A 24092-nucleotide genomic window follows, 5' to 3' on the forward strand; every position below is an offset into this window, starting at 1 on the left:
ATGAGATTTGATAATTAATTAAATATTAATTATGGGCCTTAACCTATTGGGCCACATACACGTAGGAAAATAACTTACATTCTCCCACTTGGCCCAATAATCACATAATATTAATATTTAATATAGGAACATTAGTTGCGCATAAACAAATCTCTTCTATAATGTCCATCATAAATACCATAATACGATAAACTACTAAATGTGAGTTATGGCGGTTATATATAATTTGTCTACATACTCCCTTCCATATACTACAACATTAGCAACTCATTGTACCAGGTCCATAAGCTATAAAATATTATGGTCCACAATAATGTCTCATTGAGACTTATCCTGTAATATCTCAAAACAATAATGTGTACACCATTATGAGAAACAGGAAATCATTAATGTATATCAGAAACATATAAATGAGCTCAGAGTGTCAAAACATCATAAATACATCAGTCATAAATACAACCAAGGCCCATTCTATGTACATGTTCTTTAAATGTCTTTGGATGTAAACCTTTCGTTAACGGATCTGCAATCATGAGATCTGTTCTAATATGCTCAAGTGACACTCTTTGTTTCTGGACTTCCTCCTTGACGGTAAAGTACTTTAATTCCATATGCTTGGCACTTTTGGAGTACTTATCGTTCTTGGAGAATAATACTGCTGCAGAATTATCACAGTAAATTTTCAGCGGCTTGGTAATGATGTCGATAACCCCAAGTCCTGAAATAAAGTTTCGCAGCCATAATGCATGAATTGTGGCCTCAAAACATGCCACAAATTCTGCTTCTATCGTGGATGTAGCAATAACAGACTGTTTGGCACTCTTCCACCATATTGCTCCTTCAGCTAATTGGAACAAATAACCAAACGTGAATTTTCTAGTATCAATACATCCAGCGAAATCTGAATCCGAGTATCCAACAACTTCCAAATGCTTGGATCTCCTATACATGAGCATGTAATCCTTCGTTCCTTTCAGGTACCTCAAAACTTTCTTTGCAGCTTTCCAATGATCAATTCCTGGGTTACTCTGATATCTTCCTAACATTCCGACCGCAAAACTAATATCCGGTCTTGTGCAAGTCTGAGCATACATCAGACTACCAACAATAGAAGAGTAAGGAATTGATTCCATTTCTTTTCGCTCTACATCATTCTTAGGGCATTGCATGAGACTAAATTTGTCCCCCTTTTGAATTGGAACAATTCCTGCTGAACAATTGTTCATATTGAATCTCTCTAGAATTCTTTCGATATAGCCTTTCTGAGACAATCCCAATAATCCTTGTGATCTATCACGGAATATTTCTATTCCTATCACATAAGATGCCTCACCCATATCTTTCATTTCAAAATTCTTAGAGAGAAAATCTTTAGTCTCACGCAATATGCCTAAATCATTAGCAGCAAGTAGAATATCATCAACATATAGGACTAAAAATATAAACTTGCTCCCACTGATCTTTTGGTATATACACCGATCAACGGTATTTTCCACAAATCCAAAAAGATGTTATGGTATCATTAAACTTTATATACCATTGTCGTGAGGCTTGTTTAAGTCCATATATTGACTTCTTCAGTTTACACACCATTTGACCTTTTCCTTTAGTTTCGAAACCCTCTGGTTGGTCCATATACACTTCCTCCTCGAGATCTCCATTAAGAAAGGCAGTTTTCACATCCATTTGGTGTAACTCTAAATCATAATGAGCCACCAAAGCCATAATAATTCTTAACGAGTCTTTCTTTGAGACCGGTGAAAAGGTCTCTTTATAATCAATGCCTCCTTTCTGAGTATAACCCTTGGCAACAAGTCTGGCTTTGTATCTCTCAATATTGCCATTTGAATCGCGTTTGGTCTTAAAGACCCACCTACACCCGATTCTTTTAGAACTTTCTGGCAATTCAACAAGATCCCAGACTTTATTGTATTCCATGGATTTTAACTCTTCCTTCATGTCATCAATCCATTTGTCAGACTCATTACTTTCTATGGCTTGTGAAAATGAAACCGGATCCTTATTAAGACCAATGTCAAAATCTGACTCTTGCAAATAAACCACGTAATCATCCGAAATAGCCGATTTTCTAACTCTTTGAGATTTTCTTAATGGCATTTCTTGTGGTTCATTTGTGTCAGATATTTGTGAGTTAGTTTCTTCATGAAGTGTTTCATCCAAATGTTGCTCGGTGTTGTCAAAGTGTTCTTCAACAACTGGAACAATATTTGGTATTTGTGTGGAAGTAGGCACATTTCTGGGTAATAGAATATTGACCTTCACCTCTTTAATTTTCACACTTTGCTTTTCAACACTCCCACTAACTTCACCATTTTCAATGAATCTTGCATTACCGGTTTCAACAATTCTCGAACTATGGTTTGGACAGTAAAACACATACCCTTTAGATTTCTCTGGGTAACCAATAAAGTAACCACTTAATGTTCGAGAATCTAATTTCTTTTCTTGTGGATTATAAACTCTAGCTTCCGTTGGGCAACCCCAAACATGCAGGTGCCTCAAACTAGGTTTCCTTCCTGTCCACAGTTCAAAAGGGGTCTTTGGAACTGCCTTACTAGGAACCCTGTTTAATAAATATACAGCGGTTTTAAGAGCATACATCCACAATGATTTGGGTAATGAGGAATTACTTATCATGCTCCTAACCATGTCCATAAGGGTTCGATTATGCCTTTCTGCAACACCATTTTGTTGAGGTGTTCCTGGCATAGTATATTGTGCACATATGCCACGTTCCTCGAGGAACTTTGCAAATGGACCTGGACATTGTCCTGATTCATTATATTTTCCATAATATTCACCATCTCTATCTGACCTAATGATTTTCACCTTTTTATCTAATTGTCTTTCAACCTCATTAACAAACACCTTGAGAGCATCTGCTGCTTGAGATTTTTCTTTCAGCAAATAGATGTATCCATAACGTGAAAAATCATCGATAAAAGTGATAAAATATTTCTCTCCACCAAATGATGGAACATCAAAAGGTCCACAAATATCGGTGTGTACAATTTCAAGAAGCTGGGTGCTTCTTGTGGCACCTTTCTTACTATGCTTGGTTTGCTTTCCCTTAATGTAATCCAAACATATAGTAAGATCAGTAAAATTTAGATTCGGAAGAATCTTATTCTTTACTAATCTTTCTAACCTTTCTTTGGATATATGACCCAAGCGTCTATGTCACAAGTAAGCAGAACTTTCATCTAGTGAACTACGTTTAATTTCAACATTATGTTGAACAGTAAGAAGGGACTCAGAAAAACCAATATCGAGTTTCAATTTTTATAAACCATCACTAAGAAAACCAGAACCATAAAAAATAGCATTCTTATATAAATTGAAACATCCATTTCCAAACTTTAAATCAAATCCAGAAACATCAAGTCTTGAAAGAGAAATCAAATTCCTAGAAACTGAAGGTACATAAAGAGTCTGTAATAGATCAAGGCGACGTCCAGTCTCCATGATCAAACGATAAGTCCCTATGCCTTCAATTGGAGCCTTCATACGATTTCCCATGAACAAGAAATCCTTATTTGGATTTGTAGTTTGGATCGTAAGGAATCCCTGCAACGTAGTAGATACATGAGTAGTTGCACCAGAATCAAGCCACCAAGTATTATTAGGAACTTCTACTAAATTTGATTCGAAACATACAAAATCACTAATTGTACCTTTCTTTTCTAACCAAGCTTTACGTTTCAGGCAATCTTTCTGATAGTGTCCTTCCTTGTTACAGAAACGACACGTATCTGCCTTATGTTCCTTGTTACATCCTGTTGAGCTTTAGCATGTGCTTTCTTCTTCTTGAACTTGTTGGCCTTCATTTTAAGTCCTTTACCAGCTCCTTGACCCATGAGGTTAATTGAATGACTCCCTTGTTTCTTAAGTCTTGACTCCTCCTGAGTAAGCATACTGGACAATTCACTAACATTCCACTTATCCTTAATACTCAGGAGGTAAAGAGTTCAGAATAAATTGAACCAAGAAGGAGTCATCCACTTTCATCCCCAAGGTTTGAAGTCTTGCTGCAATGTTAGTCATCTCGATGATATGGTTTTGCATACTACGCGACCCATCAAACTTCATGGTCGTGAGTTCAGCCATTAGTGTACCAACGAGAGACTTATCTGCAGAACGAAAATGTTCTTCCACAAACTTCAGGTATTCCCTGGCACTTTCTGTTTGTGGAATAGTACTCTTAATGTTGTTGGCACTATTCATTCGCATAAACATAAGGCTTAACCTATTAGAGCGTTCCCATGCTTTATGGAAAGACTTCTCATCCGCACTGCTCGAATCAGTAATGGCAGCGGGCTTATCATTCAGCAGAGCCAAGTCAAGATTCATTACACCTAAGTGGAACTGGACTTGTTCACGCCATTCAGAGAAGTTCAATCCGTTGAACACAGTAACAGACGAAGCAAGCGAATGAAAAGGAATAGCTGCAAAATAGATAATACATGCTCACAAATCAATATGGATTCAACAAAACAGTTAAAGCATATCGCAATTCTCCTTTGGGTAAATACTACGACACACTATCATAATTTAAATGCCATTTAGTCTTTAATAGGTAATTAAATATTTTTAACCAAATATATATGCCATCTTTGGATAGACAATATATATCTGACTAAGAATATTAATTTACCTCATCATATTCACTATTCATAGAATAATTGATTCACCTTTGGGTAAAACCTTAAGTTCTAGCAATAGTGAAAATTAATTTATCCACTAATTTTTATTATAGGCATTTCATTAATTTCATGGATAAACTACAATTTTATGTATGCATATTTTCATAAACAAACTAGTTTGGCCACTTTGGTGACTAACAAACTATATAACATAAGTGCACACACAAAATAGAGATCAAAGATTTTATGCATGTGAATACTTTAAACAATGTAGTTTGGTCACTTTGGTGACTAACAAACTATATACACATTAATCACATACATAAAACTAACATTAATGGATTTATCAATAACTTAATCACTTAATGACCTGAATACCTTAAACGGTCCAAAATAAAAGGAAACTATCATAGCTCAATAAATAATATTAACTTTTACTAAGCAATAATGAGCCAAACCTCATATCAAATTACGGTCAGCAAAATAAATGAGCAAATTTGCATGGGCTTAGACCAATTTATTACATTAGGATATGTCTGAAGATTTTGGCACACTTTAGCTATCATAATTTTTTTTTAAATATAATATTTAAATAAAAGACAACCCTAAAAGAGATAACACACTGCGCCTTCAACATTACATTTTACAGATCGGCGTCTCCATTGCTTCAACATCCAAATCCTTTTACTTAATCTATTTGTTTAAGAATAGAAACCATGACCCTCAATTGCTTAATCAGTTATCGTCATAAGCCTTAATTAGACATATCTGGACAGTTTAAGCACCAAAATATAGCCACTACTTATTTTATTCATTCAAAATAAGAACTAAATAGTAGCTATTACTAATGGGTTGAAACAATAACTGCATAAAGTAAATAAAGTGAACTCTAATGCAGTTCGTAACTACGGTATCCAAAATTTTAAAGTTCTTTTCATAACTATAGCAGTTCGTAAGGCGGCATAGTCATATGTCTGCTTAATAATACATTCTTTCACGAAGATTATTAATTCAAATCCCAGACTCCTGATACCACATGTAAGCATAAACTATAATTCTACCAGGATCTTGAACATGATAATCTCACATGTAATCGTCATAGAAAACATACCTGAAGCGGAATCCATTATCTTGAAGCGGAAGTGTTAATCGGTAAATCGGTTTCTCGCCCCTTGCCTAGCTTTCGTTGCCGCCGACTTTAGTGATGGAAGAGAGGAAAAATACGGTAACCCTAATGGGTGGGGAGATGACCAATTTATAGAGGTTCTCACTTAATCTGGTACGTCCATCAAGTAACCAATCGGACGGATGAGATTTGATAATTAATTAAATATTAGTTATGGGCCTTAACCTATTGGGCCACATACACGTAGGAAAATAACTTACATTTTTATAGTCAGAGGCTGCTCAAGCACATGTGTGACCTAAAATCAAAGTTTAATGTAAGGCTAAAATTTAAAGTTATGATATATATTTTTATTTGAAATTTATTTTTCTAGCTTTTGAGATGCAAAGTTATTAATAATTTTTTAATAGTTGATTTCCTCTAATAATTCCTTTTCAATTGATAATATACCCAACTCATTTAATCTTTCTTGAGACATGTTGATCTTAGGTACAATTTTATCAATTATAATTTTGAAAAATTATTTTTCTTTGGGGCAACTATTATAGGAAAACTCTATTTTTATAGTAAAAATACTAAATATTCTTTTTAAATATCTATAAATGTATTATTTCTAAAAAATAAGCCCCCCCCCCCCCAAATTATGGGGCCTAAGGCACAAACAGTACGTATGATAAAGTTAGAGCCGGCGCGTCCTACAATATCCTCGGTTAAATACAATAATAATTGGAGTCAAAATCAAATATTCATTGATATTTAGTCAACCACCAAGCCAAATCTTCATGAGATTTTAGAGCTGACTGACGTTTAGTTACAAAGTCAATCATTTTTTTACCCTGAGAAATAACCATCAAATCCCCTGAACCTCGATTATCTTGCAACAGCCCTCTCGCTTCATTTTCATTTTTACCATTGCAGTGAAAAACATCTTTATCTTTCTACAAGATAATTGACTTAAATTAAGTTTATAATTACATGACATGTATCTTTATATAAACTGTTATTTATTAGCCATTTCATTCTCATTTCCAAATTATTTTATTACTACTAATCATAATAGCATAATAACGATCAAAGATGGACTGAAAAATCGTCGTCGTACTGAGAAAACACGATGTGTCTTCGTCAGTCGGGCCAAATAATTTGGAGTATTATCACTTTTAAGCCTCGTCAAAAATTATTTACATTTGGTAGCAAAGTGTATAAAATTGTAAATCTTTATATATAACATATCAAAGGTATATATACAAAAAATAAATATTTTTCGACTATTATTTTGAGAGCGGCTATACAGTATCAATTTTTCATAATTTCATTGTTCACCTCCCAATGTCATTTCATGAGTGTAGCCCGGCAGTTTCATTGTTGACCAAAATAGTACAATGTCATTTCATGAGTGTAGCCCGGCAGTTTCATTGTTGACCAAAATAGTAAAAATGACACTGTATTGCCGTCGTAAAAATAATTAAATTTTGAGCTTTTCTCTATAGAGAGATAAAACAAACATTCATATCAAGTTATCAAACTGCTCCCTCGCTTACTTAAAAGTGTCCAAATTTAGGGAGTCAAACGAATTACTCAATTCTCTCCTCGCTCAAACGAATTACTCTTCAACAATAATTTTTTATATATTTTAAATTATTAATTATTACTCCACTACTTGTATCTTCTCGACTCCACTTTAATTAATTCTTTAACTTTTTTTTATGATCCACTATATATTCAAATATCGAGAAAGAATTAACTTTTTTTTTCCTTTCAAAGTTGCATATATGCCAATGAACAAAACAAAGAGAGAGTAAATACTAATTAAAGTAAATCTGATGCAGTAGCACTTTTTATGTAGTTCCAAATATGTCAGTAAATTTTATATCGAAAAATTTAAAACTTTTATATCCAATGAAAAAGTTTAAATTTCAAAAAGCAAAAAATATCATATAAATTGGGACAAAAAGCCTGTCCACTTCCAGTATTGTTGCATTCTGCCAACTTGTTAAGACGGTCTTCAACTTGTTAAGACGGTCTTCAACTTGTTAAGACGGTCTTTGTCTAAAATCATTCAGATACTAATGACCACTGCAATACTAGTCTATACAACCATAAAACCTTACAAAGAGCAGCCAAGTAAGACTACAGTAGCGCACAGTAGACAATCACAAGAATTATACAAAAGTGTTATACCGTCATACTGCAAGATGGTGGACATCTTCAAATGAAGAGCCATAAACGTTGTTTCCATCTCTTTTGCGCGGAGATTGAGCTCATCCGTATTTACTGGTCGAACATGCAGATCTGTTCAATTCAATAACAATTACACTGATGTTATCTGTACTACCGCGAGCAATTGCTAATTCTGCAAGGAAGGAAGCTGCCTGTGCGGCAAAACTTTCTTGCTTGACTTCACTTGACTGCTCATCTTTTGCATCTATGTTATGGGATTTGCTTTGTTGGGAGTACCTCCTCATTTGACCATTCAAACATCTTCTTGTAACGTCACATGCAACATCGTTTGGAATGACATCCCATAGTCCGTCACTTGCAAGTATTAAGAACTCATCTGCATCAGTCCTTTTGCTCACCTTGACTTCAGGGTCTGGTATCACATATGGTTTAAGGTAGGTATCACCTGCATCAATAGACACATCGACTCAAACTTATTGCAGCAGCTGAAATGGATTGAAGATCTACCGCACAATAATGTTGAACGGGCTCCACCACATAAAAGGTGGATCCAAGATGTAAACTTGATGAATTCGACCTTTAAGATCTGACCGCTGAACTTATTGTACTTTAAAATTGTAAGTTCAGATCTAATTTTGCTGAAATTTTAGGAAACTTTTTTGTACATATATTTATATTTCATGTACTTGTTGGGTTGTGAATCCCGCAGGGAAAACAAAGCAAAAAAATAAGTTATATATACGAAGTTGGATACTTTTAATAGCGTGAGGTCTTTGGGGAAAACCTTACGCGCTTGGCTCGAATCGTACAATATTACACAATGTTAAAAGTATCTTTGGGCCGTTTTAGCCCGACAACTAGTATCAAAGCCAATGGTTTGGAGGAACAAGTATGGAGGCGGCAGAGTTATGACGTAGGGCCCGACTTAATGCCTTTGCCCGTTAATGGGCCGGTTTACTACCATTACCTGTAACTTCAAAGACGTATATGCAGCCTCTCCTCTAGGCTTCAGCGATCATAATCTCCAAATTAATCCATGAATGGTGATATTCCATGTGTAACTTAGTTTAAATGTGAGATTGTTGAGAGTGTGTGAACAAAACCCCACATAAAAAGTAAAAAGTAAAAATAAGCTACTTATAAAAAGTTAGATACTCTTAGTGATGTGAGACTTTTTTGGAAAAATCGTACGTGCATGGCCCAAAGAGGACGATATCTACACCATGTTAAAAGTATCTTTGGGCTGTTTTAGCCCAACAATATTCTAGGTCAAAGATATTAGGTTTGGACGAACCCATTAATCAGGTGCTCCAGATGATCATGAATCCAAATGCTTTGATAGAAATCAGAATAAAGGAAGAGCAATGACCTCGTGCATTTGACTAGTAAAGATAGATTGATCTTTTTTTGGGGTGGCCCGGTCATTTGAGCAACTTGAATATGCTACAAAAATTTATTAAAGCTGACACGGCAATAAGCTGAGCATTCCACGTACCTATGGATCTTGAAGTAGCAAGAACTCCTAAGACTCGATGCCCATTCCAATTTATTACTTTCCCACCTGAATTTTCAATTCTATCCAGCTCATCAGGTCTGTTAGGCTGCGTACACGAAGTCAGTCAACAAAACCAACCATAAAAAAGAATCCATTCCAGAATTAAATCTACTTGGCTAGCAAATTACAAAATCTAAATAATGTCCAGAAGTTGGGTATCAACTTAATTGAACCCTATCGTGACTCATTGTTCGTTTATGAAGAATCTCTAATAATGTTGTAGACCTTTGGCCAGTTAAGATCATAGTAATAATACTTAAGAGTGTGAAAATGCAAAGCAAATCGTGATTAGCGTGTCTCAAATGACAATAATAATAAATGAGGATCTAGTAATTTTGTATTTATCAACTGGCGTGTATGTTCTAGAGTTGCAGCAATGAATATACATTTGTCAAATTGTCGTGCAGATCTAGGATTTTTAGTACGTGGCTAAACTACTAAAGAAAAGGAGGAAAAACTACTGATCCTTATTCCTCTTGTTAAATAACTATCCTTCAACCAATTGCACATTAAGTCTTCTTGGAGCATGAATGCCAAGAGTTAATATTAACCAATTTCAGAAAATATTAACATATGATATTCAATTTCACGGAGAGACCTTGAGTTCACGTGCCCAAACAAAAAATCGGCTACGGTATTTCATTAATTGGACTGATACTTTCGGCTAGATTCGGAACCAAATCTTCTTAAAAATATTAGAAGAGAGAAAATTGTATTTAAATAGCACAAAACACCAAAATCTCTTAAAAAAATATTATAGAAGAGAGAAAATTGTATTGTCAGTGAAATTCTATTGAACAGTGTGAACCACGCTACATGTTCCTCCTTTTCTTCTGTAGTCTATTGTTTTCTATTCAATATTCCTCATGTTACCATCTTTCCGTAGTGCGGTGACTAAATTCCAATTCCATTTGTTAATATTACTCCCTTTATTTTCCATTGGAAAGAAAGATCACAAAAGGGAGAAAAAAAAATAGTACAGCGGATACGAATATTTGTCAAAAGTAACACACTGATGACGAAAGAACCAAACACCCAAAAAAAAGACTAGGTTTAAGTGCCCACGGATGTGGCCTAGCTAGTGATTAACAAAGTGGCGAGAACCGTGAGGTTTCAGGTTAAAAATATAACGGAGACAAACATTATATGATTTTTTTTCCCTCGATCCAAGCTTCGATAAACAGAGATAAATTGATATATGTTACTGGTGGGAGGTGGTAAGTATCCATGAAATTAGTTGAGGTGCGCACAAAATAGACTAAGATTCAACGAAGTTAGAAAATATTAGGCTATTTTCTTCCTAAATTGAGGTAATTCTAAGGATAGAGTTATTCCAATGTCTGTTACTGGAAGTTAGCAGATAACAAGTGTAAAATAGTTGAGACTCCAAAGTTTTATTAGATACCTTATGGTCAATAGACAAAGGCACTGTAACTCCACCACGTGAAAGCACAGCTCTTGAATCCCCACAATTGGCAACAATCACTTCTTCCTCTGACACCATAGCTACCACAGCCGTTGATCCCATCGTCGCCATTTCCGCCCCTTTCTTCTCCACCTCTTCGTCCATTTTAAAAAAACTCTCACTCATTACTTTCTCCCAATTAATACTCTCATCATCTTCTTCTTCTACAACTTCCTCTATCACCAAACGGTGCAGCCATTCACGGCAGGCGTGCGCTGCACGTGACCCTCCATGCCCATCGTAAACTCCGAAAAAATCATACTTCTTTCTACCTTTAGTCAACAACCCGGGCTTCACAGTCACTGCATCTTCCATTTCTCGTCTTCGACCGATCAACGATATCAACCCATGTGACTCGCACGTGACACGTTGAAAGCTCTCTCTTACTGTTTTCACTTCGCTGGAAGTAGTCCCCAGTTGAACTTGATCAACAGTAATTACACCATCAGTTACGCTATTATTTTCAGGTTTTTTCCTCTTATAATACCTGTAATCAGCGGCATAGGTATGGAAATTTTCCGACAATTTTTTCAATCGACGTACATTCAATCTCTTTTGACGAGCGAAATTTTGATGTTTCTCGTTAAGATCTACTTTTGCTATTCCACCGGACTCCATTAACGCCGTTAGCCGACAACCTCTTTCGGTTGCCGGCGACGATTCTTTAAGATTATCATCAATCATTATGTGAAGACTGATAACTGCATTACGAAGATTATGGTAAGATATTTGCATAATCAATTAGGTACAAATACAAAGGAAGGAGAGTTGAATATAAAACAGCTATTTGGGACCACGAAAAATATTAACCGTCGGATGATGAATATGATGATCGATTGTTGCCACGTGAAGTTGAAAAGTGGCCGGTTTAGTTTAAAGGACCAGAACACAATGATGAGTCGGACGAGGCTACGGCTACACGTGGGCGGTTCGGATGAAGGAAGAAGGAATAGGTGGCGAAAAGATGATTGTTTTTGGAAAATTGTTTGATATAGGTGAGATGGTTTAAATTCTTTTACTAAAGTCTATAATATTAGCTTAAAAATGAAAAATCTGTTGATAGAAGGACTTAAATCACCCTTACAATAACAACAGAGTCTACGGAGGATAATGTGTCGTAGCCTTACTCTTATCTTACGAAAATAGAGATACTATTTTTGATAAACCTTCTATTCAAGCAAAGCATATAGTGGTAGAAAAGTTATGATAAAGAGGCATTAACAACAACAATATAATAAGATAATCGAAGCAATAAAAATAACAGGTAATAATAAAAATCTAAAAAAAAAAATTCTCTTCTCTCTCGGCGCACGTTAGGTGACTTGCTAACCTACGCCACCGGAAATGGGAGGAAGAGGAAGAGCGAAGAAAAACACCAGCAAAACGCCAGACATAGAGAGTAAATTGACGGACATCATCACACGCGAGCAAGGAAAACGAAATACTAAAGCAAAGAAGAAAATGCAGGAGGAAGATCTGGACCAGGACCGTGACAACGATCCAAATTGGCCGGATCTGGGCAATAATTGAGTCAAAATGGTAACACCGGTAAGTTCTAGCAATCAATCGACACCTATGGTGAACTCTGGTAAAGGAATTGTTGCAGTGCTGACTGCAAGTGAGCAGCCAAGCTCGAGCAAAGTGCAGACCAATGGAACAGTACATGCAAGCCCACCTAAGGAGCAGAGGAACTCAGAGATTGATAATCAGAACAAAATTCAGCAGAAAAAAGCAGATCCAGCAGTGGAGAAGGGTAGATCATGGGCAGGACTCTTCCAAGAGAACAAATTGGTAGCAAAAGGTATGTATCTAACGTACATACCCACTGTGATGAAAGATGGTGAAGCAATGGTACAATTGATGGAAGAGAATATCAAAGAGGAGAACCAAAAATGGAATCGAGCAGTTATACTCTATAAGGTGGGAATACTCCATCAATTGGAGCTATTGAGAGATTCATAGCTAACCAATTGGTTAATGTTCAGAAACCTAAAGTGCTTTACCATAACGAATAGGTATTTCATCATACTGCTAAGTAACAATGGAGAGAGAAAGAGAGAGAGAGGATGTGATACTGAATGGGCCTTATATAATTAATATCAGGCCAATTATAATTAGACCATGGTCGGAGAACTTTGATTTCAATGAAAGTACTAAAAACCATCCCCTTATGGGTTAAACTCCCAAAATTGCCACTCAACTACTGGAGTAAGCAGACTCTAAGTAAAACTGGAAGTGGTTTGAGGAAGCCAGTGTACGCTGATGCTTGTACTACAATATCTGAAAGAGTTTCATATGCCATGTCCTGATTGAAATGGATGTTACAAGACCTTTGCCAGAGAAGATTAAGCTGTATGATCATAGAGGAAAGGTGATAGAGCAGATGGTTCAATATGATTGGAAACCACAGTACTGCCAAACATGCTACCAACTAGTCCATTTCTTTAGAGATCAGAAGAAGCAAAAACAGGAAGGAATCATACAGAAGAGTATGGAAATAAAAGCAGAAGCATGAGTGGAAAAAAGTCAGAAATCTTGAGCCTGCTGCAGATAAAATTGATGCTCAAGGAAGATTCCTTGATCAGTTGGAGGAAGCAGAAAATGTGTAGCTAAGTAAGCAGGAAGCTGAACCACGGTGGCAAGTTGCTCTAGGGAAATCTACTACAAAGAAGAATGCAGAATGGCAAGAAAAATTGAAGTGGACATTGGCAGTGTCTTCAAAGCACTAGTTGATACAGCTCAGAAGATAGTTCAATTATCTGAAGCCCAAGGTGTGAGGGAGAAGCATAATAAGAAGGCTAGGGAAGGTGATCCACAACAAACACCCATATCGTGATGAATATTATAGCATGAAATGTGAGGGGTTTGAATAAAGTATATAAGCAAAAAGAACTAATTTTTTTTTTATGTAGAACAAATAAAGTGGTACTGGTGGCTGTTATAGAACATAGAGTGAAGAGAAGTAATGCAGACTCAATAATAAAGAAGACTTTCAACAACATGGGTTGACAATTACAATGAAGCTCCAGGTGGTAGTGGGTAGCATGGGATCCAACTCAGGTGAACTATTTGATGATCAGAACTCATGAGCAATTTCTAATGGGGAAGGTAACTATGATGCAACTCAAAGCCAGTTTCAATTATTGTGCAATTTATGGTAAACACACAATTCAAGATAGGAAAAATTTATGGGAGGAGTTGAAGGTGTCAGTGCAGGGTATAAACAGTCCCTACCTCATAATGGGGATTTCAATACTGTCCTAACTAGTGAGGATAGGATCAATGGCAACCCTGTGCAGGAGATTGAGATAAGGGATTTCAAGGAGCTCTTAATGGATGCAGGATTAGATGAATTGAAAACTGTGGATAGACAATACACATGGACTAATATTCATATCCATAGTAGGATTGGTAGAATTCAGGGTAATGTAGAATAGATACAACAATGGCCTTACATGGAGGGAATCACTATGAATTCAGGATTTTCAGATCACTGTCCTCTAAGTGTGGGATTTGACATCAACAACCAAGCAGGCATGAGACCTTTCAAATTTCTCAACTACATGGAAAGCTTAACTGAGTTTGATGGAACAGTAAAGCAAGTCTAGAGGAACAACAATAAAGGACCTGCCATGCTTTTTGCATGGAATAAACTCAAAACACTGAAAGGGGCCCTAAAACAACTGAATAAGCAAGAGTTTAGTGGAATAGAAAGCAAGATACAAGCAGCAAGGGGGAGGTTAGAAAGTATACAACATCAACTGAACATCCCAGGTCAAGATGATGAGAAAGTAGCCCTTGAAAAAGATACAAAGTTAGAATAGGAGAAATGGCTGATGGTTGAAGAAAGTGTTATAAAACAGAAATCTAGGATATAGTGGCTTAAGCTTGGTGATTCTAACACAGCATACTATCATGCTTGCATGAAGAATAGGCAAGCAAGGAATAACATTAACAGATTAGTCACTAGTATAGGGCAACTCCTACAAAGTCCAGCTGAAGTGGAGGAAGAAATTCTAAGCTTCTACAGGGGCTTACTTGGTACTGCAGCAACACAACTGCCAGTTGTTAACCCTGAGATTATACAGAATGGCCATATACAAAATAGGAGGCAACAATTAATGACCAGTTACCATAGAAGAAGTGAAACAATCTATAACGGACATTGATGACAACAAGGCACCAGGGTGTGATGGGTACAACTATTTCTTTTTTAAGAAAACATGACACATACTGGGAGAAGAAATGATTGCAACAGTTAAAGAATTCTTTGACAGTGCAGATATGTGTAAAGCCATTAACTACACAACAATCACCTTGATAGCAAAGATTCAGAATCCAACAAATATAAGGGACTTCAAGCCAATTTCATGTTGTATAGTTCTCTACAAGATAATTTCAAAAGTACTCACAGAAAAATGTAGGATATGATGGAAGAATTGATAGATAATTGTCAAGTTGCTTTTGTACCTGGCAGATTGATTACAAACAACATACTTATAAGCCATGAACTGGTCAAGGGATAGGGGAGGAAGAATATCTCTCCTAGATGCATGCTCAAAATAGATATGCAAAAAGGCATACGACTCTGTTGAATGAGTGTACCTTGAACAAGTACTGAGATTACTGAGCTTCCCTAAAATGTTTATGAAGTGGATAATGGCCTGCATAAAAAATGTGTCCTACTCTATGCTAATCAATGGTAAGCCTTCTATACCATTTGAAGCAAGAAAAGGTTTAAGGCAGGGAGATCCACTATCCCCTTTCCTATTTGCTCTAGCAATGGAGTACCTAAGTAGGTCATTGAAGACACTGAATGGCAATAAGCAGTTTAAATTCCATCCAAGATGTGCCAAATTCAACCTAGTTCAACTGGGATTTGCAGATGACTTACTCCTATTTGTAGAGGTGATATTCAATTAGTACAGATGCTGCACAAGCACTTCCAAATGTTCTCAGTAGCCTCAGGCCTAATTGCTAATCCAAAAAAGCAGCATTTATTTTGGTGGTGTGAATAACATGATTCACCAGCAAATTATGAACATACTAGGCTATACAAAAGGTGAGCTACCATTCAGATATCCGGGTGTTCCATTGGGCACTAAGAGGCTGTCTGCCATTCAGTGTGAACCCTTAATAGAGAGGATGTTAAGCAGAATTCAAAGCTGGACCACAAAATTTCTGTCATGTGCAGGAAGAGCAGTCCTAGTCAAAAGTGTGCTATTTGCTATACAAACTTTCTGGGCTCAGATCTTCTTCTTGCCCAAGAAAATTATCCATTTCATAGAAGCAATTTGTAGAAGGTTCCTATGGACAGGAAATGCTGAACCAACGAAGAAGGCATTGATAGCCTGGGACAAACTGTGTGCACCAAAAGTAGCTGGGGATTGAACTTCATCAATGTGGAGCTATGGAACAAAGCAGCCATTTGCAAGTTACTACAGAGTATTTGCACAAGAAAAGAGAAGATGTGGATTCAATGGGTGCATACTTACTACATTCAGGGGAACACATTCTGGAATTTAGAACCAAAGATTGGGCTATACAAAAGATTTTCAAAGCAAGGAACTACTTTGCAAATGCAGGGCTCTCGGAAGAAGATGTCCAGAAGATGGAGAAATGTTCTGTCAAACAACTATACAGAACCATGCAAGGAGACTTTCCAAAGATGACATGGAGGAAACTAGTATGCAACAATCATGGACAACCTAAATGGACATTCATTCTAGGGCTAGCAATTCAGCAAAGACTGGGTACTAAAGAAAGGCTAGCAAGATGGGGTATAATTACAGATCAAACATGCTCATTGTGTAACAAGGAAAATGAGACAGTGCAACACATATTTTTTGACGGTAAGACAAAAGGGAAGATATGGCTTCGACTACTGGAATGGAAAGGTATACGAAGACCAAAGAAAGCTTGGCAGGAGGAAGTGACATGGATGGCACAGGTAAGCAACGGAAAGACTGCATGCGCAACAGTATGTAGGATGACCCTAGGAGCTGAATTCTACCACATTTGGCAAGAAAGAAACAGTGTGATTTTTCAGATGAAGAGGAAAACAAGCAATGCCATATTACGACTGATCATACAGGAAGTTCATATAAGGACTGTCAAATTTCCTTGTCTAGATAGAGCAATGGCTAATCTGAATTGGTATCCTGTAATAAACTAGAGTATGAAGTAGCGATTAAGCTGTAGAAGCAGTAGAAGTTTTAAGGATAGGTATCTCCTAGCTGGGGCTTTGTGTCTAGTAGGAGGTATGCTAGAGTTTTGTTCTTGTAATAGAATGTACGAACTGTAAATATTGTTACTTGGTTAATAAAATACTTTAATTACCAAAAAATTAAAAATCTAAAAATAAGAGTATAATACTAGTAAAACTACTGGTATGTCAAAGAAATATGCCCGAATACCTACTAATTTTCTATTTTAATTCCTCCACACCTTCCAACGAAGAGTCATGTCCTCGCCAAGCTAAAGTTATGATATTGTCCTGGCTAATCACCTCTATTAAATACTACTTCTTTCGACTTCATCACCCTTAGTGAAGGCAAATTAAAGTTTAGGATATCCAACATTTTTTGTCTTAATTATGAAAAAATAATATATTTTTATATTTTAAAATAATTTTAATTTTATTAATAAGATAATTTATAATATATGTATATATATTAATAATTTATTAGATCTTTGTTAATTCTGAGTTTCGAGTTCAATAGTGCTCAAATGGGATGGAGTTGTAATTAAACTTTAAAAAAGTTGATACGGTCTTCTGTGAGGATGTGGAACAAGAAGGTTGTACTAATAGGGACAAGTGGCGTCTCGTAGTTGCTAAGGTTTTCTGGTGAAAGTATCTTTCTTTCTGCAGATTTGGTGGACAAAAATATTGACTCTGATTCTTATGTGGGGTTTACTAGACACGTGTTCATTGCTGTTGATTCCTTGAAACTCAACCTTGTGTTTACGTGTCTGGTTTTGATTCTGTTCTTATTTTAAAATTATTTCAGAAGATTTTTTCTACAGTGAAAATGTACTATTCGAGTGACTCGTGTATGGTTTGAGGTTTCTTGTACTGTTCGGCGGTATAAGTATTGTATAAAGTTTAGGTACTTATTAAAATAATAAAATATGCGCCGTATATTAGATAGATAGATAATATTGAGTACTTCAATTAATTTCCTCGAAATTTTGGACACGAGGCAGATGAAAAATTTAATTTAGAAGGTACCCCATGATCAGCCTCATTTTTCAATTTGAAATGTAGTAGCTTTGTTCCAGAAGCTTCGATGTAAAGTTGTACTTTTCCGTGAATCCTTTATATACTTTAGACAACAAATCTCAGAATATAACAGCAATCATGGAGAGTTTTGAGTTTTATATTTATACAGACTCGGGCAGCAGACGGGTAGTTTTATATTTTAATTATACAACTTGCTTTTCTAGATTTAAACTCCTTATGATAATTATTTATTTATAAAACGGTACAGTTAAATTTATACGTGGTTTATAAACAAATGAATCGATTTGATCCTAAAATGATAAATAAATTAGACAAAAATATAATACTTAACGTTGAAATCAAGATAGCACAATAGAGATCTTGAGCCCGCGAACAGAGCTTTCGGAGGCAGTAAGAACAATATAAATACACAAGAAAGTAAATTGTTATTTAGCTTTGAACAAAGTATATTATATGCCTGTCAGAAAATTTGTGTCCCTTGCAATGATGGTAGAGCTCACCATTTATAGTTGCACCTAGGGAACAATGTCCTAGGATCGAGCCTCTCTTAAATGACAATTATTAGGGCCATTGAATGTGTAACGGTATGCAGTGGATGCCATATTATCTGTAATGCACCATGCACTTAATGCTATAGAATATACTTCATTAAATACTACCGGGCGACATAAATTTATTTTGCCTTTATGAATATCATTCTCTTTAATAACAAGCAAAATTATTGCCTTCGGGCCCGACTGTCCTCTATCTTCAGCTCCACGTGTCGCTTTCTCATGCGATCATAAAATATGAATACATTTTACCTTATACAGATAGCCCCTCTACTTTCCGGTGGCATAACTTTGTGTCACCGGGAAATTGGTAAAGCTACCTTTTTTGGCGAGAAATTCTCTGACCCCCTCTGAAAAGTTTCTGACGGTTGATTAGACGCACGTCTCTCCGCATTTAATGTCCCGAACACGCGTATCCCACGATTCAACACCATTCTTGCCGGTTATCGAAGTAATTGTGGCCACGATTTTAACCGCATATTCCTTTACTTATACGCATCAACCTCTTCATTTACACTTCATAATTTCTAAACTCTCTTTATTCAACTCGTGTTTGTCTTCAACTTTCTAACAATTAATTTTTTTAAAGTTTAGAACTAAAAATCTTAATTGAAGAATTAAGATGAGAAATGCAGAAAAGTTCAAAACTTACTCTAAGGATTAAGGTCTGAAGAAGAAGAGTAACTACCGTGAGATATTGAGAGAATGAAGCCATAAGGTGGCTTTATATACTTAGTGGGTAAAGTTATAATTTTGTTAAAACTTATTGGGCTATCAGTTAAACCGTTAATAAAATTGGACAAACCAAAACACCGACAACCCAATAGTCAAATAACATCAAACCGTTATCGAACTATTTAACCAATAACTCGATATCGATAACCAATAGCATTCTATCGGTTCGGGCTATCGGTTATACCCGATATATGCCTAGCCCTACTTTCTCTAACCTTCTTCTTAAGAGAAAACTTCTTCCTCCCTTTTGATAAAAACAACTTCTTCTTCCAAAAAACCCTAGTTCCTCAAAAGAACAAAGGTAAAGATGATAATGCCGCTCCTCCTACGGGGATCACCATCATTCCAAGTAGCCATGTCATAACCAAGGACTTCGAAGAGAAGTACCCTTCCGCTAATCCCCGCACGTGGGCTGTTGGCAGGTATTCTTCTTCTATCCATCCTTGCAGTATTCTTGCTGTGAAGGAGGACCGCTACTGCCAAGACTTAAACATCATAGCTCCCGACCCGGCGGAGCGAAAAACTTTATCCAAGAAGGGTTTCATGTATTTTTATACGTACCCTTTCACTTTGGGGACATTTTCTTTGAGTGGGGAGCTTGACTCTATTATTGTGGAGTTATGCATCCGTTACTAGGTATGCCTGGTGATCACGTCCAAATGCACACCCCAAAGGGATATGAAATAGTCATATGCAATAATAGAAACCCAACTAAGAGTCGGGATCGAAACCACATGGAGCTAAGATGGGAGTTAGGAGTATATATTTCAATTGAGCAATTAGAGTATGTAGATTGTACTTCCACAATAATGATTTATTTTGTATTTCTAATTCTACTCTAATGATTGCAAAGTAAAGAAAGGAGACTAGAGATAATTAATTTTTTAAGGTTTTTCAAAATAAATAAAAAGCCTAGGCCTGTGACCATGACCTAGGTGTTTGCCTAATGAGATAAAGACTTTAATGCTTGTTTTGTTTATCGGGGTGTATTATAGCTCACAATCCTACGTTACCCACTCAATACCTCTCGGTCAGAGAGTGGTTTTTGCCCAATTTGGCTTTCTCAAGACCAAATGGGTATCAACCAAAACACTTGATAAGAGCTCAAGTCGGGTTGTTACTATCTCTAGGTTGAACCCTTTAACTAGGTTAATCAATCTCTCAAATTACCCCAACTCCTTATTAGCTAAGTTATCCTAGACTAGGTCCCTCTTTCTTAAGTAGAGACTAAGTCAAATAGGCATGAATCAATGTTTGCAACCATCAATTCTACAATTAAAGCATGAACTAAGCTAAATAATAAACACCCAATCATAAACAAGCATAAAATTAACCACCCATAAGGTTCACACACTAGGGTTGGGTCACAACTCTAGTAAAAATCTAGCTACTCATAGTGGTTATTAAAGAAAACTAAGAAGAAAAGCTAATAAAACTCATATTGGAAGATAAAAGTAAAGAAATCTAATGTTGAAAGACCAAAATAAGCTAAGACTTCCTAAAATAGCAAAGAGAAACGACTACAACACTTTCAGTTGTTCAAAACTTGACCTAATTTCGTGAAACTCGTCTCTTTATACAAGGTTGAAAATCTCGAACAAAAATGCCCCTCGGGAGGTTCTGTGGCCGCACAATTCCATGTGCGGTCCGAAGATTTCTTCATCTGTTAGGAACTGGAGGTCTGCAGCCGCACGTTTATGGACTGCATCCGCAAGGCAACTCTTCTGTGGTCCGCACAATTAGGATTGCGGCCGCACAATTCTTTTGCGGTCCGCAATTCATAGAGGCTCCTGGACTTGGTCTTTTTGCATACTCTCTGATCTTCGACTCTTAGCCCAGCTTTGCGGTCGCACAATTCGTGTGCGGTCTGCACTTTGCGCAAATGTATGCTAACTATTACCTCTTGGTTTGTGGTCGCAGATGGAGTTCTGCGGTCCGCATTTTCTTCTACGGCCGTAGAATTCCTTCTGCGGACAACACAATTGTGCTCCTGCGCCTGTCGATACCCAATTTTCCCGTTATATATTTCAAAATGCATATATACTTTCAAAATAGTGCATGAGCATCAACCAGTATTTTTTCATAATTTTCCTGTAATTTTAAAAGGATATTAATCAATTCATTCTAGCACTTTATTATATAAGTAATTACTAATTGCATCACAAACAGGTTTTATAATAGTTTTATTGCTTAATTTTATCATTTATATTTATACTGGCTTTAATTATTTCATGAATAGCCATATGTACATGTTAGGGCTATAATTGCAATAACTTTGCAATAATAGCCCATGTGTGCATAATTACCTTATTTCACAAGAAAATAACCTTTTATATTTTTATAATACTAAGTAATTATTTTAAATCGTCTTTATGCACAAAAATCTTTTTTATCACTTAATAGCTATTTTTACAAATTATTTTATTAATAAATTAGGTATTTAACAAATAACCCCTTTAATTATGTTGAAATTCGGACCCCCAGCCCAATCCAATTAAACCTAGCTCAATCTACCCTAGCCCACTTAAATGTAACCCATGACCCAAGCTCCAAATACCCGCCCCAACCCGGATGAAATCCTGGCCGTTGATCTTAGAAGATCAGCGGTCCAGGATTCATTTCCTTTTTTAATAAACCAAACGACCCCCCAAACCCTACCCATAATCCCAAATACGTCGCCTCTGAATCCTCTCCTCTTTTCTCTCTCAGACGCTCTCAAACCCTAGAGCGCCGTCACTCAAAATTTTTCCCAAATCCCTTTGATTCCCAACAGGATATGGAATCATTTGGTGATTTCAGGCCCCTACCGGCCTTTTACCTCTTTTGGTTGTTCAATTTTGTTGTTATATGAAGGAATCTCGAAGAGATTCAATTCAGATTTGCCGGTTAACCTTTTTATGAACCTTCGTGTTTATGGCTCGAATCTATGGTTCCAAACCAGATCTTCTTTCATCTCTGCCATTCTTTTAAAACCCTAGTCTCTTGCTACTCGAATCTATTCAGATCCTTGTGGATCTGAGATGATTTAAGTTTATTTGTTATTTCTCTTTAAAAACTTTCAGTGTTTTCTTATTATTAACCGATTTTTGTCTTCCCTAAAGCTAGGGTTTCATCCCTTTAAGTTCCTGAAAAATACTAATTTTTTTAAGTGTTTAACCCTAATTCTCTTTACTTGTTCGACTAATACTCATCACTATGTTCTAAGCCCTAGGGTTTCTGCATATTTCACTGATTATTTCAATATTTTGCCCGTTATTTTTTTCCATCTCTGTTAATTAAAAGAGATTGACTGATTTTATTAGGGCTCAAATTATAATTTTCTATTGAAATTAGTACTTCCGTGTGATTTTTTTTACTTATTTTCTTTATTTGTGACGCCTAATGGATTACTTGCCTTAATTAGTTTATTAGCCTGGTTTCTAGGTTTTGATTTACTCTAACTGACTTATGATTTATTTCGTGCCTTATTTGAATCCCAATCTGAGTTGTTAATTGATTCTCCCCAATTTAGGGGGTGTTTTTCGGATTCTGTGGGATTATTTGATCCAGAGATGCCACTAATGCCAGGTGCATGCAGATATGATAAAGGTACCACCAAATGAGCCTAACGCAACAAGTGCACCTTGGCCTTTTGCTGCCTGGGGAATGGACGTCATTGGTCCAATCGAGTCCACTGCTTCGAACGGGCACCGGTTCATTTTAGTGGCTATCGACTACTTCACAAAATGGGTAGAGGCTGCATCTTACAAAGCTGTAACCAAGAAAGTCATCGCAGATTTTGTCAAGGATCGTATATTTTGCCGATTCGGGGTTCCCGAGTCCATTATCACTGATAATGCCACCAATCTGAATAGTGACCTGATGAAAGCCATGTGTGAAACCTTCAAAATCAAGCACAAAAACTCTACAACATACATGCCTAAAATGAATGGAGTTGTGGAAGCTGCCAACAAGAACATCAAGAAGATACTAAGGAAGATGGTATAAAATCACAAACAATGGCACGAGAAGTTACCCTTTTCTCAATTGGGATACCGCACTACGGTCCGCACATCAATTGGGGCAACTCCCTATCTACTGGTTTATGGTACCGAAGCCGTCATTCCACCCGAGGTAGAAATTCCTTCTTGAAGGATCATATAGGAAGCCGAACTCAGCGATGCAGAATGAGGAGCCGCTATGAGCAACTAACCCTCATAGACAGAAAAAGAATGAACGCAGTATGTCACGGTCAACTTTATCAGAATAGATTGTCCAGAGCTTTCAACAAAAAGGTCAAACCAATAATTCGCACCGGGACAATTGGTGCTGAAGAAGATCTTCCCGCATCAATATGAAGCCAAAGGGAAATTCTCTCCCAACTGGCTATGTTCTTACATGGTTCACCGGGTTCTAATAGGAAGAGCACTCATACTTGCAGAAATGGACGGAGAAGTTCGGCCGAAACCAATTAATTCATACGCAGTCAAGAGATACTATGTTTAAGATTGTTTACATTCTTTCATTTGATGTAATTGAACTACACTTGACCCGATTCCCATTTTAGAGAGGATACGTAGGCAGCCTTGTGGG

General features: G+C 36.5%; 1 protein-coding gene across 1 annotated transcript; it reads right to left on the reverse strand.

The window, feature by feature from the left end:
• Nucleotides 7705–11746, reverse strand: LOC109223523 (probable protein phosphatase 2C 51). Its single transcript, XM_019387880.1, has 3 exons — nt 10932–11746; nt 9467–9572; nt 7705–8416 (listed from the first exon to the last, which is right to left on the reverse strand). Exons 1-3 carry the CDS (start codon nt 11724–11726, stop codon nt 8052–8054), a joined length of 1266 nt encoding a protein of 421 aa, XP_019243425.1. The 5' UTR covers nt 11727–11746; the 3' UTR covers nt 7705–8051.

The sequence above is a fragment of the Nicotiana attenuata genome, chromosome 3, assembly GCF_001879085.1.
Source record: "Nicotiana attenuata strain UT chromosome 3, NIATTr2, whole genome shotgun sequence".
Lineage (NCBI taxonomy): Eukaryota > Viridiplantae > Streptophyta > Magnoliopsida > Solanales > Solanaceae > Nicotiana > Nicotiana attenuata.

Excerpts from the sequence above, each read along its gene's own strand:
- LOC109223523 (XM_019387880.1), bottom strand. The coding sequence starts at position 11,726 with ATGCAAATATCTTACCATAATCTTCGTAATGCAGTTATCAGTCTTCAC. Across the intron at positions 9,573-10,931 it reads CTTTGTCTATTGACCATAAG|CCTAACAGACCTGATGAGCT; the intron begins GTATCTAATAAA and ends TCGTGTACGCAG. Across the intron at positions 8,417-9,466 it reads TGCTACTTCAAGATCCATAG|GTGATACCTACCTTAAACCA; the intron begins GTACGTGGAATG and ends CTATTGATGCAG.